This window comes from Stegodyphus dumicola, chromosome 8, assembly GCF_044657685.1.
Source record: "Stegodyphus dumicola isolate Sdum_Otavi_A_Nest chromosome 8, ASM4465768v1".
NCBI lineage: Eukaryota > Metazoa > Arthropoda > Arachnida > Araneae > Eresidae > Stegodyphus > Stegodyphus dumicola.
In genome coordinates, this window is record NC_140775.1 from 128,371,802 (window position 1) to 128,386,525 (window position 14,724).

General features: G+C 35.8%; 1 protein-coding gene across 4 annotated transcripts in view; it reads left to right on the plus strand.

The window, feature by feature from the left end:
• Positions 1-14,724, plus strand: part of LOC118187330 (uncharacterized) — a 152,908-nt gene that overhangs the window by 124,849 nt on the left and 13,335 nt on the right. For all 4 annotated transcript variants that reach the window (XM_085822396.1, XM_035357526.2, XM_085822397.1 and 1 more), the window contains one exon: positions 5,863-5,979. In XM_085822396.1, the coding sequence (XP_085678522.1) occupies positions 5,863-5,979 (117 nt within the window). The remainder of the gene's footprint in view (positions 1-5,862; positions 5,980-14,724) is intronic.

Consider the following 14,724-nt stretch of genomic DNA (forward strand, 5'->3'; position numbering starts at 1 on the left):
CTGTTTTAATAATATTACCAAACTAAAAAGGAACTAAAAGAAATAAAGGAAAAACTAAAAAGGAAGAAAATAAAATCCAAGTGTTTTTTAATTAAAAAGTTAATAGTTTTAATAATGAAACACAATTATATTTAACCTCAGCCATATTACCTTAAAAATAGCATGTGAGAAACTTCACAGTGATATTTTTCATTTTCACATACACAAAGTTAAATTAGTAAATAAATAATAAAATGCAATTTCAGATTTATCATCGAAATGTTATAGGTAATAAATCGGAGAGCAGAAAGTTTGCTTTCAATCTAATTAATTAAACAAATAAAGTAGTCATAAAATATACAAACAGCCATATATTTGAGACATTAACATTCAGATCTTAACCCATTTTATCCCAATTTATTTATTTTGTTCAAATTTGGAACGAATGATATTTTCTAAGGTTAATTAAACCTAAACAAACTAAATATAACAAAATTAGAAAATTTTTTATATATATAAGAAATCTGGCCCGTCCTCTAAATAGGACTCTGGGATAAAATTTGCACTTACGATGTTTTTAGTGTTCTCTTCGATGATGAAAAGTGATTTCCGTGTACAAATTTTACTTTATTCGACTAATACTTTCTTATTTACAAGATAGTTCACTTTTAAGATGAATTTCACTCTAATCTTGGTGGAAAGGTTTAAAGCAAGCCTGACAAAGTGTTTTGTCACATTTGATACAGTATGTTTTGGGTTTTCCTTTGCAGCCCTCTCTTTGACAACGACACTGTTTTTCTTGCTTTAGTAAAAAATCTGATGTGTACACCACATGACTTCCTTGTACGGAGTATTAAATTATACGCATTTTTTCTTGAATTTCGTTTAAACTTATTGGATTGAATTAAATCTACTTCGCACATAACCACACATAAACCACAATACAATAAATGCATTCTTTAAAATTCACTCTAGTATTTGTTTACCATAGCGACACTCTGGCGCTAGATTCACTTAACAATATTATATTTCGTTCATATTATAACTTATAATGCACAAAATGTATATCATTTAAAGAATAGAATTATCTAATCGTTGCCACATGTTCTATTCAAATACTATAATAAAGCTAGAATGATGTATAAAAAAATTAAGCAAACAAAACAAAAAAGAAACAGTTTTTCACAGATGATTGAGTATTTCTCATTCAATTAATTCAGTTCTCACTTCGCGAGAAGGCAAAAATACATAAACACACAAAATATCTGCATTAAAAATTACGAAGTAAATCTTAAACACTTATTTCCTCGAAAAAATTCCAGAAAGGATTAAGCATGATTTAATTGGCAATAATAAATGAAGGCGTTATCTTTGTTGTTGCGAAGCTAAGTTTCTCTAGATTGGCAACAAATCCACTAGTCTGCTGTTTCAAATGTAAACAATCAATGGCCGCCATAAAAAAAAGGCTTAGCGGCACTTAAACAACTTTAAAATTGTTGATAATTCTAAAAATATTGCATACAGATTTACTAAAGGCATAAAAACCTTAACCGGAAGATAAAAACAACATAATTCAATCATTTTTAAAGCAAAAAATGTACAATTTACAAACATATAAGAGTAAAGAAACTGAGATCACTGAGCCGGGTAACAGAGTGGAAATATATATAAATATATTTATATACGTTTGGTGCGGCAGATTGCAACCAAAATACGAGGTGCACATCTACATGTTATAGCAGTCCTATATACAAAATTTCAACGCTGTGAGGCTACTCGTTTTTGAGTTCGAGGTACGTACGTACATACGTTCGTACAGACGCCACGAAAAATTCTCTTCAGAATTAATTTTAAAGCAGTTTTATAATTTTTTTGGAGGAAACGAGTCTTTTATTCTGTCCTTACGTACAGATATCACACAAAAACATTGTTAAATTGCATTCGATAGCGGTCGAAATGGATATTTTCGTTGAAATATGCTGCCTGAAACTTTTCGCAATTACAATACTTCCTTTTTACTTCGTACAAGGAAGTAAAAATGATCAACACTATCTTTACGAATGTCTTCTTTTGCATCAGAAGGTACAGTCCAGATCCTAGGTCTACCTTTTGTTCTTGCCACAATTTCTCTTAGATAAACTGCTGTTACAGCTCTTCGGAACTCCTTCAAGTTCAGAGCTTCATTTTTGTTCAGAGTTTTGTGAATTATCCAGTCGTTTACCATAGCCAGCCGACCAGTCGTGGTGATCCACACCGCTCATATGTTTGTTATAAGAATTAATCAAATTTGGCATCTTTACGTTAACTTTATCTTTGTGTCCTCTCACTCGCTTCTTCAGATCAAAGAATTGTTCTAAAGTGCTGAAATTTGTATCAGCAGTGACAGTACTATTATTATTCCATCGCATCAGAAAAATCTCAGATTTCTCGTCAAAACGTGCCTCTTCCTTTCTTCCGCATAGACTTAGATTCTTCTAAAGAAAACTCGTGGATTATCCGATTTTTCTCGTATGGTTACTGTAGCTCGAAAACCCTGTTCACCAGGACTTTTCAAAAGATAAATGCTAGTAAAAAAGTTATCAAAATATAAAGTGTAGCTTGAAGGATTCACAATATTCTGTGTTAGTTTCATTACAAACCGAGTACCAAGAGGAGTATCATTTCTCGCATCAGATTCTTTACCGCATCTGACCAGTAGTCAAGTTCGCAGATATTTGAATGATAAACAGAAGCGAAATTCCAATAAAAACACGTAGTTCGTTGGCAGTGGTCAAGAAATCGTGTTCGATTTTTACCTCTGTTCCATATCGTAGAGTTTCTTTTACAATGAGATCATATACTTCACAGGAATAAAACTGCTCAAAAAGCTCTGATGGAGTTTTATCTTTCAATGCAGTTTCTATCTGCTGTGGTATCCAACTAACCTTGCTAATATACTTGTACTATGATTCTAAACTAATAAGTGGACTGTATAGCAAAAGAACTAAACTAATTTATTTACAGTAATTAACTATTCAGATCTAATACATGCTCTGGCGTGTTGCTTAGCCGAATCCAGATGGCCAAGTGAGAGTTTCTCCGCTTATTAAATAGGTGGCGCTGTATTCTAACTTAACAACACTGGTGTGCAAAAATTAAGGACGAGACGGTTTTTTCAATATAACTTTATACAAAAGCTTTCCAAATCAACACATTTAATACCGTAAGATCCCCAATACGTAAGGACATGAGTAATGTAAGCAACACTTACTAAAAGAGAAATCAGAGGGATAAAAAGAAGCTTTATTGAAAAAGTAGCATGGAGCGCAATGCGACTGTAGGTCGAAACATCCATGTGATGGGCGTCCAGCAAGAAACATCCGGTCTTTAATAGGGGATATGATCTCCCCTGACTGCTAGGCAGGTTTCACAGCGTCTGCCCATGCTGAGAATGAGGGTGTCAATGAGTTGTTGAGGCATTGCTGCCCATTCGTCTTGCAGCGCCAATCGAAGCTCCGGAATCGTTGCTGGTGGTAAGGTACGAGCTGCCAAGCGACTGCCTAGAAACTCCCATACATGCTCGATGGGATTGAGATCCGGAGATCGTGCCGGCCAATCCATACGTTCAATATCCTCACTCCCTAAGAGCTGTTCGGCAGCCACTGTGTGATGACATGGTGCATTGTCGTCCATGAAAAGGAACTGCGGGCCCATAGCGCCTCTAAAAAGACACACATATGGAAGAAGAATCTCGTTACAATAACGGGTCCCGTTGACTGAACCTGCGTAGAGGATGTGAAGGTCTGTACGACTACCAAGCATGATGCCTCCCCAAACGAGAACACCGCCACCTCCATACCTGTCCCTTTCAATGATGTTCGAGGGATGATTGCGGCTTCCCACTCTCTCCAGATGAGTATGCAATGAGAATCGCTACTCAGACTGAATCTGCTCTCATCTGTAAAGAGTACTCGTCCCCATTCATTGTCTCTCCAATTCCGGTGTTCCCGGCACCACAGAGAACGCCTTCTCCGATGGGCAGGCGTTAGAGGTACACACCGTACAGGGCGTCGTGCAAACAGACCACCACCGTGCAGTCTTCTGGCCACGGTAAAACGCGATATCGGTCGTCCAGTCGCCTGTGTCGTGTGTCTAGCGATTTCTCCCGCTTTCTGCCGCCTGTTTCTTCTGGCCTGTAAGGCAATATATCGGTCATCTGCGGGTGTGGTTCCTCGTGGACGACCACTACTAAACCCCCGGATAGTTGTTCCTGTAGTTTGAAATTGTCTCCAAAGTCGTAAAACGATGCTGTGAGCAATTCCGAACTCTGCAGCCACACTTGTCACACTGCGGCCTTCCTCCAACTTCCCAATGATTCGACCTCCGGTAAAAGCATCCAGATGTCGTCTAACAGATTGATTATTCGCCATTTCTCGCTGAGGCAGTAACTCGGTGTGATTTTAACTGCTATACGGCGTGCAATCTCTTTGCCAGAAATAATGATATCTTACACCGACAACATGCTTTATACTACTCAGACACTCCCCCATTACGTCTACCTGCATATCTGCGCATGTGCTACCGTACATCACCTTACTTAATCTCCTGATTGGTCTTTCTGTCCGCTCTGCCTCTTCGTTCAGCTGATATGCTAATTTTTCGACTTCGTCCTTAATTTTTGCACACCAGTGTATATCACTCCAGTATTCGTATGGTGTTAGATCTGTTTTGTGAGATGAATTGGCACCACCACAATATCTAACCATCAAACAAACAGACACAGAATTCAAACACTTTACTTTATTCTACTTCACCATTTATTAGCGCTGAAATTATAATATACAAAAATTCACCAGCCAACCTGGATTCAGTTTCGTTCCATAAAGGATTTAATGCAACAAATTAAATCTAATTTGACTAGAGATTACAATATTGCTTAGAACCCGATGGAATTTTGAACACATACTTACCGAAACAGGATCTAAGTGTTTCCATCTAGGACAGCATTAGCATCGGCAACAAACTTTATTAGAATCGGCAAGGCAGCAGATAGCAGGCCAAACTCTCACACTGTTATTCGTAAATGTCTAACCTTTGTAATCAAACTGCTTGACACTTAAACCTACATAAACTCTCAAACTCAAATTCACATAACCTCGTGGTGAAAAGAGGCAGAAAGGAAAGAAATAAATGAAGTAACATAGCGTTAGTAAAACTTAAACATAAATTCCATAGTTTCAGAATGATTCAGTTTTAGTTTGACTTTTTTTCCTTTGTATAATTAAGGTTTTAGCTCACGAATTTTAGTACTGATATTTGCTAAAATGTTAAGTAACTATCTACTTCATTAACGTTTCCTAAGGATCATGTAGTAAGGAATAATTTTGAAATGACAGTTTAAAGATATTTATTATTAGCATGTTATTATTTTCAGGATAGTAAAGGGAAATAAACGAATATACATATACTATATGCGGGAGAGATACGAAATCCCAAAAAAAGTATTTCCAAATTAAGCTTTGACTCTAAAATACGTTGTGGATAAAATGAGCAATTCTTTAGTATTAGAATTCTTTAGCCATTCTTCAGTATTAAAGAACTGCGTTATAATTTAAATCAGTTTCAATGTTTAAAGCTATAAATGATTAATCGCAGACATGCTGTATTATATTTCTAGCATTTTTAATCAACATTTATGCGACCATGCTAGAAATGAACGAATTGTTTTCAGTACTACAACTCAATCGTTTTTAACTTTTTTACGTTCCATCATTACTTCTTACCTTTCTAATTTTATTACAAGTATCAAAAAGGAAAATAAATAAAACTCTCGACTAAATTCAGAAAAAAGTCGGTTATAAAAGTCCAGATTTGTTGATTTATATTTGCCTATTTTTGCTTCAGCTTTTAGGGAAAAGTGGATTCACCAATATCAAAGTAGAAGACGCGACAGAAGAATTTTTAAATGCTCTTCATGCCGAACTGAACAAACTTCGAACGCAAAAAGAAAGCTTCTTAAAGGTGAGTATATGGATTCCAAATAGAAAAGTATAAAACTTTTCACCTTAATTCCCTTTTCCAAGCTACATCTTCTTATCTCAGTTACATATAGAACTGAATAAAAAGTTGAAGATAGATGAGTTTCTTATTATGTATCGAATTCTCTCTTGTGAAAATTAGTTTTTTTCATTAATTACTATGATCGCTCAGTAACATAAGAGCAGATATTTGGGTATGGATCATTATTCCATACTATAAAAATATGGAAAAAAATGTCGTAAATCAAATTTTGTTCACTGGTCTTCTTATAATAAAATTAAAAAAATTGGCCATTTTCTTTAAAAAATGCGTATTCTAAAATCTTCTTATAAAAAAGATTTTAGAGTAGCCATTTTTTAAAGAATGTACGTTCTTAGTGGGCTCCACCCATTTAAGTTTCATAATCAAACATAAAATCTCTTATTGCAAACTAGTTTTGTTTAAAAAATATAACTTTATGGAACTAAATAAAAAATATTTATAATTTATACTCTTTAAATATTTTTTTTACTTCTCAATGTGAAATTTATGTTTGTAATTCGTCTGCTAATTTATTTTAATCGACAATATAATTTGATTTGTATGCTCTTAAACAATTATCTAAGTGCTAATTAGTAGGTTTTGGAAGTTACTGTAACTTCAAACAAGTCATATTCGAAGACAATGTCTCAACAATACACTTGAACAATAAGAATTAATTTTTATCGCACGTAACTTTAAAATAGGATACTGATTTCTGTTTACCAAGCTCTAAAATATCTTTGTGAAACTAATAATTATTATTTTCACAAAATTCTAAAATAATATAATTTTGCAAGCTTACTATTTGAGTCCACCAGCTGCGGAGCGGTAAGGTCGCTGAACACTGGTAATTCGGTCCGAGGTTCGAATCCCGCGAACGGGCTGACTGCATGGGCGTTTTCGTGGTTTTCCCCATGTTTAACGTGTATACGAGCCAATTTACCTTAGAAAGTCCTCCACGAAAGCATCCCTCCCCTTAGGAAGATAGCCCTCGACGCTTTGCCATGTAATCACACACACACACACAGTCACACACAAGCTTACTATTTCTAAATTTAAGCTTTCCATATTGTGAAGATGAAAATAGTTAAAATTACAGTAACCGTGTTTGCTCCATCAGTAATATTAAAGGGATTTATAAAGAAATCTAAAATAGGCTGTAAATTCGCAAAGTCAAAACTAGTATAAAATTCAGTTTGCGATGCAGACACAGTTTGAAGATATGAGTCTGTATTAATATTATGCTCTTACAGACATTCTGCCAATTTTTGGTATTCGGGAAATGAGTTAACGATTTTCTTAAGACATGAGACCTATACAATTCTGACATTGACTTGAAGCTATTGATAGCGCTGATCATATCAGCAGCCTCATCATTCCTGCCCTGTAATTTCAAATTTCGATGACTAAGTTTCATTGTTCAATCGGTCAAAAAGGCCAAATTTGCTAATCAGTTTTTGACTTCCAGCTGTTCGTACTTTTTCCTTTTTTAGAAACTCTTTTATTTATGGCAACAAATTGATAAATCGCTCAAGCCTGTTTCCCTTATTCAGCCAACAAACATCAGTGTGAAAAACAAGATCGGTGAATTGTGTATCTTTGTCATTTTTTAAAAGCAGTTTAAATGGTCTAGGTTGCCCTTCACTTGCCTTTATTCTTGAATTGATTATTTTAGTAACAACAGCGGTTACATCTTGGAGTTCAGTAATTTTTGCACACAATGATTGCTGGTGTATAATGAAGTGAAATGCAATACGTTTTGGTTAGGTTAGGTTATTTAATTACGGCAAAGCATCGAGGGCTATCTGCCTAAGGGGAGGGATACCTTCGTGGAGGACTTTCTAAGGGAAACTGGCTTGTATACACGTTACACATGGGGAAAACCACGAAAACACCGGTGCAGCCAGCCCGTTCGCGGGATTCGAACCTCGCAATACGTTTTGGAAAAAAAGGATTTTGTTGGCATTTTCAAGCCATGAATCCAATATTCCACTCTGCCATTGTTCCCTTCCCTTTCTTCGTGTGCGCTCTTTAAGCAGTAGGACTTTTTGAAACTCTTCTTTTATAGAAAAATCATCAAAGGCTATCTTGACACTTATTAACAGTTGTGCTGTATATGTTATATTTTCCAATTCGTTAAGTTGTAAGGAAAAAATGCACATTTTTTTCATATCTTTTGTCTGTTGAGCTTCTAAGTGGCCTGCGATCGCTTCAGTTCTTCTTGTAACAACTCTAGTTGACAACTGCATGATATTTATGGGGGGGAAAAAAAAAAAAAAAAAAAAAAAAAAAAAAAAAAAACCTTTTTTACTTTTAAAAATCTGCAAAACATACGTCTTCAGATTCCAACATTTTTTCTTTTACTATTTCTCCATTCGCATATGGAGTTTTTTTTCATTTATGAGATACTTTAATCGATTGTTGCTGCCTTTTTCGAATGGTTTGGTAAAAGTAGACTGTTGCCTCAAAATCGGCCATTTTAATCATAAAATTTTATTTCATTCATCAGAATCATTTAGCGCCGGCGCATTGGAATGAGGTGGAGAGAGAAGTGCTGCGATTTGTCCATCAGGAAGTTAGTGGTTATCTGAGATAGAGCAGGTAACGAATTTGGCATATAAACTTGAATGGATAGCAGATGGCAACACGAGGTGGGAAGATAAATTTCAGAGCCGTACAGTTTAGAGAAGGGAAGCCTAATAAGTTGGGGAAGGAGGTCTGAGGTAGGAGCAACAAGTATGCATATAAAACAAATTACAAATTATGTAGACACTTCAATGAGTAAATAATTTAGAAGAATTACTTACTCACTGAGTGGGAAATAATTAGCTAAATAACTTGTTTTTATTAGTGCATAAAAGTAAGAACGTAAAAGTTTCCTCGCAAGAATCATTGATTTCAGTAATTATTTAAAAGTTAAAAAATGTGAAAATGCACATCTTTTCAAAAAAAAAGTGTACTTTCTGTCAAGGGCATTTTCACACTTTTTAACTTAGACATATACTTGTTTGTACTATAAATACATTATTCATTAATGCAAGTCTGTGTTTGCCAAAAATAGCATTAATTTCATTAACAAAGGTTAAAAATTCCGAAATCTGACCTTGATTACTAAATTTGGCTTAGGTTTGACAGAATTTGAAACATGGTAATTTTTATCATTAACATTTGGTGCAACAATAGCATGAGGTTTCTCTGCCGTTGGACAATCCTGAATTTCGGATTTGTTAGTTTGATTCTTAGTCATTTGGAAATAACATTCAAAATTGTTATTTTTCTGATTAGCATGTCTATTTTTTGGGAATTTTGGACACGCATGATAGGACGTGTGATGTTCTGTTGCCTGGTAATTTATGCACATTGATTCTTCTATCCCACCTTAATTATGGCAATCGACTGTTCTGTGCGGTAAAGCACATTTCACACGTCTGGGTTCCGGCGAATGATGGCTTTTCTGACATTTATGCCATTGAGGGACCTGGTTTTTCGAGATAAACTTTTCTCTCGAAATAGAAAAATATATGTAATCTTTGAGTCTGTAGATGCTTTCTGCGTTATCTCATTTTGCATGATACATGCCAAAAATAGCGGCATCGGTAATTTTGTTTTTCGACAGGGAATTTGTGCAATCTTTTGAACGGCAAATATTTTTCAGTGAGGACATTTGTTATTTTATCTTTATCCATTTTAGTAGGTAGATTATGTAGTACAACCTTTAAGGATCGAGTATATTTAGCATTGACCACATGGTGCTCCCGAGACAGCAACTGAATGATTTTATTTAGCATAATTTGCAGCTTATGCACATCTTTCTTGGTGTAGACGGCCCAGGCAGTCGATGCACATGCAAACACCGATCTGATAATAACAATATAGATGTGTCTTTTCTTGTGTAACTTTAAACCGGAATACTTACCTATTAACGACGTCAGGCGCTTCATAATGTCTATAGCTTTTCTTTTCACATTCGTGATGTGGTTCGTCCAGGTAAGTTTACCATTAAAGGTGATACCTAAATACTTTGCTTTGTTTACGATGGGAATAACTGTATTCAATAATTTTAGAGTAATGTTGAGTGGAGTCTTGGCGAATTTTCGGCGAATAATAAGCAGTTGTGATTTTTGTGCATTGATGACGATGCGCCATTTGGTATACCAATTTTCAATTAAAGACATAATAGCTTGGAGCTTTTGGACTGCAAGTTCTGCCCTCATAGATTTAACTGCTAACGCGATATCATCTGATTGGCAGCCAAGAAAATAATTATGACTAATTTGCACCTTAGGAAAATCCTCAACGTGATATATATATATATATAGATAAGCGGGCTTAAAATCGACCCCTGGGTGATCCCAGTAGTGATCCTCTGGTTTTCTGAAATCTCATTTGCGAAACTGACTAAAATATTTCTCTCTGTGATAAATGAGCGGATAAGCAGGATAAATTCTTTGCTGAAATTGAGGTAATCAACTTATAGATGAGCCCCCTCCCATGTCGGACGCGGTCGAAAGCTTTCGTCACGTCCAGCATGAGTAAGGCAACACACGATTTATTATTGATGGCATCCCCAATAAATTCTGTCAGCCTAACCAGCTGTTTTTTTGTAGTTGATAATCCATGTCTGAACTCAAACTGTTCAGCGGATAAAACATCCAGATAAGGAGTCATTCTGTTGATTATAACACACTCATAGATTTTGCTAAGTCCGGACAAAAGATTTATCGGACGGTATCCATCCGGTTTCGTAATATTTTTCCCTGGCTTTGGTACTGAATTCACCTTTGCCACTTTCCAACATTTGAGGAAATAGGAATTTCAAGACAAGCGTTAAGAAATCCCGTCAATTTGCAGATAACATTAATTGAGAGGTGCTTAATGGCAATATTCTTAATTTCATCATGCCCAGGAGCTTTATGAATCTCGAGACGTTTAATTATTTCTGTAATCTCCCTCGGAGATGTGAAGTCCGTGAAGTTTCGAACATAAGGAGCTTGAATCCAATCGTTGACAAATTTTCTATCATCGTAGATGAAGCTCTAGTCACAAAGATCGCTGTTCGAAATAAATTGTTTTTTGAAGTGCTCTGCTAAGACATTTTCCTTGTCCTTATTTGTAAGAGCAAAGCAGCTCTCAAAATAAATGGGCCTATTAATGGTGGTTTTCTGCTTGAGTTTACGATCGAAAGCCCAAAAGGAACTATTCGGCTCGTTGAAACCAAAAATCTTTTCCTCCCAGGTATCCTTTCTATGCTGTGAGATATCTTTTTTAATCTCTCTATTTAACTTATTAAGAATTTGAGTTCCGAGTCTCAAGTTCGTTTCCACCTTTTGCGAGTCCTATTTCTTTCATTTTATCTCTAATAAAAAGTGGAAGTAATCCTGCATATTTTTCTGCAGGTATCTTGGGAGGCAATTTGTTGCTCCTTAATTTGATTCGTAAGGGTACTGATAGTATTTTCAATGTGTCTATGAATTCTGAGGCATTTTTTATCAAGAGTGTTTCGAGCTAGGAGTGAGCTAAATAGACTTCAGTCGGTACTGTTCTTGAATTCTGGGTTGTTGCATTTTATAGCTCCGAGTATAGCAATCAAAGTAACATGATCAGAAGTCAAATCCTGACAGCTAGAAACCTTGCAAGGGTAGTTTCGCGCAGTAGATTATTTTGGGCGTTATACATACGTGACAGATACATAAAATCATATGATGGTAGTAGAATTCCGACAATAGCTATCTCATATCCGCTGCCTCTTTCATCATTTATGTGACATGATTGGAGAGTATTTTCAACAAATCTCAACTCCCCCACCACGATGACTTAATCGGTCGCAATGTTAACACCTGAAATTAGGATTTTTCATATTACTGCTCGTTGTAGCATGCGTCTCAGTAATAAATGCAATGTCTATCTCATTAAGTGTAGAGAAACTTTTGTAGCTCTTGAAGCTTCTTTGAACGCTACATGCGTTCCAAACTGTGAATTTGATAGGAGCTCTAATTGGTGTGTTATCCCCATTATCGGTATTATTAGGAAATTTGTTCTCTTGACTACTAAATTGCTTCATCTGTTGAGTAAGCTGGAAACCAGCGGTTTTGATTACAGTGACCAGTTCAGCCAAATCGGCGAAAACTTTCTTGGCCTCTTTTAAGGTGTCAGACTAAATGCCGGCCGAAAGTGCACGAGCATTACTCTTATTTTCAATGCCACGATTTGAGAAAAGCTTCAGTTGATCAGACTTCTTTTTTGGGAATTTCTCAAACCCCCTAAAACTGGAAGTGTGAGGTTCACTGCAGTTGGCACGACAAGGGAGCACTTCTTTACTGTTTCTATCCTGGCGATCTTTGAAATAGTGCTCTTGACCGCACTTAACACACCTAGGGGTATAATTGAAGCCGGCTTGAGTGTGATTGAATGAGTGGCTTGAGTGCTTTATTTCAGAATGGCTCCTGCAATATTTCAGAATTTAGGTTTGAAAGGCACTGAATATTGCAAGGGCCCTTGTCTTCCTTTTTATTCTTTAACTCTGATTTTTCATATCTCATAAAAATCTTTCGGGACAAATTTTTCTCGATGCTTCTGTTTTTGGAAGAGTAATCAAAAATAAGGGTAATTTCGTGATTTCGCCATTAGGACGCTTTGTCATTTGTTTTATGTCTTCAATAACATAATTTAGGCTTTCAAGATCTTCCCTTATTTCGTCGATTTCAGTATCACAGGACAAACCCCCAAGGACAAGCTTTAAGCTCCTATCTTGGAGGAGGATATATGAGTGATCCTCGTTGAGTTCTTTTAAAAGTGCTGTAATACCTCTGTAACTTTCAGCATTATCAGCTGTGACTTATCTTGAATCTCCTCACCATAAAAACCTAGCTTACGTTGAGGAGAATTTTTTAATATCGCCCCATGTGTATTTAGTGGGTTTCATCGTGATAGGATGGATTCTGGTAGTTTGGCTAGTTTCACTATTTTCGTTAAGTGAATTTTATTTATGGAAACGGAGGAATGCCTTGTGGAAAAAACTTTGTAAGGAAAACTGACTTGTAGCTATGTTACACACGGGGTAAATCACGGAAATACTCATACAGCCAGCCCATTCACCTATACTTGACCCTCAGACCTAACTACTAGTGCTCAGCGGCTTTTATTGCTCGGCCACTAATGGAACCATTGCATACAAAATATGGGCTATTGCCGAAAGGAAGTATTCTGAAAAGATTATACGGAATATGGGCTGTTACTGAGAGTATTCGTGCTTCCTGTCTTGTTTTTCATACTTCCTATGTCATAAGTAATTTTAAGTTCTTACCTGCCTTAACGCTATTAAAATATCACAGAATTAGTAACGAAAATTACAATTTTACACTGTAAGCCTTTTGTTCCGCAAATAAGTGCATAGAATCGTTATAATTTGATCTGCGGTTTGATTTTCGGTTGCCAGAAACGCGAGACTTGATAAACGCTCTTGCTCACCGATGATCGTAGATATTTTTTAATATGTTTTAATTTGCTGAAACTTCTATCTGAACAGGTTGAAGTGTTCGTGATTCGTCTTCAAACAGTTCATCAGATTGCTTTTTGTGCTTTTGAATTCTTTGTTTGTCAGAATGAACTCAACTGCAATTTTTTCGGCTACTGTTTTAGACTGTTGTATCCAATAGTCCATAGGAGTTTTCTCTCATTTTTTATAATTCCTCAGTTTTGGTCAGTTCTTTCGTTAACTACACAGAACGCAGAAGAGGAATTCCTTTTGAATTTCTATATTTACTTGATTGAATTCTGGAAAAATATTTGCTCAGATTTTCAGGTTGAGTAAATTCAAATTTTTCACAGCATGTACCAGATGTCCTACCTCATGCTTTGATTCCGCATCAAGAGAAATATCTTTAATTTCTTTTAAATATTTGAATATTTCCAGTAAATTCATTGGAAGCACTTTCATAGCCACATATTTTTCCGACCATCTCGTCTGGCTGCTTCCTTTTAAGTTGTTTTTTATACATTTTTTAATAATATACTGTCCGACAAAAAAGCGAAGTATTTTCTGAGTAATTCCAAACAGATTAACTGCTTCTGGGCACGAAGAAGCAGAATGGGTACTGACAAAAATACGAGGAGTGAGCCAAACATGGCATAAATTCATCCAGCTTATTCATTTCTGTAATTCTAGCTTGTACTGTTTTAGAAATGCCAGCCATATTAGACCCGTTGTCGTAAGATTGACACCGACATTGTCCAATATCTAAACCATCAAGTGTCAATTAAGACACTAATTTTCTACAATGCGTTCAAAAATACATTCTCCTATCTTTCCACCAACTTCTATAAAATCAATTAAATTTTCCTTTATCTCACACAATCACCTCACGTTTTTACGTATGGAGTCACCTGTCTCATTTTTTTCTGTATGAGACACATATGGGGTAAATATGATTCCTTTCCCTTTGTTAGGTGCTTTGACTTGTTAGGTGCTTGTACTTAAGAGTTGAATTATGTTTGGCAAGCGGAAAGATTTCATTCAGAAAATTTTCTTCGCTAGGTCGAAGACACTATGTGAACAGGCTACTTGGGATTTCATCAGACCCAAGGAAAGAACGACAGATTGTTGAAAGATATAGTACCGCATCCATGACTATATAGACTTTTCTCCATTTTTCTTTCTCTGTATGAATGAGTCGCTCAGTGTCGTGATCGATGCCTTGGCACGATTTC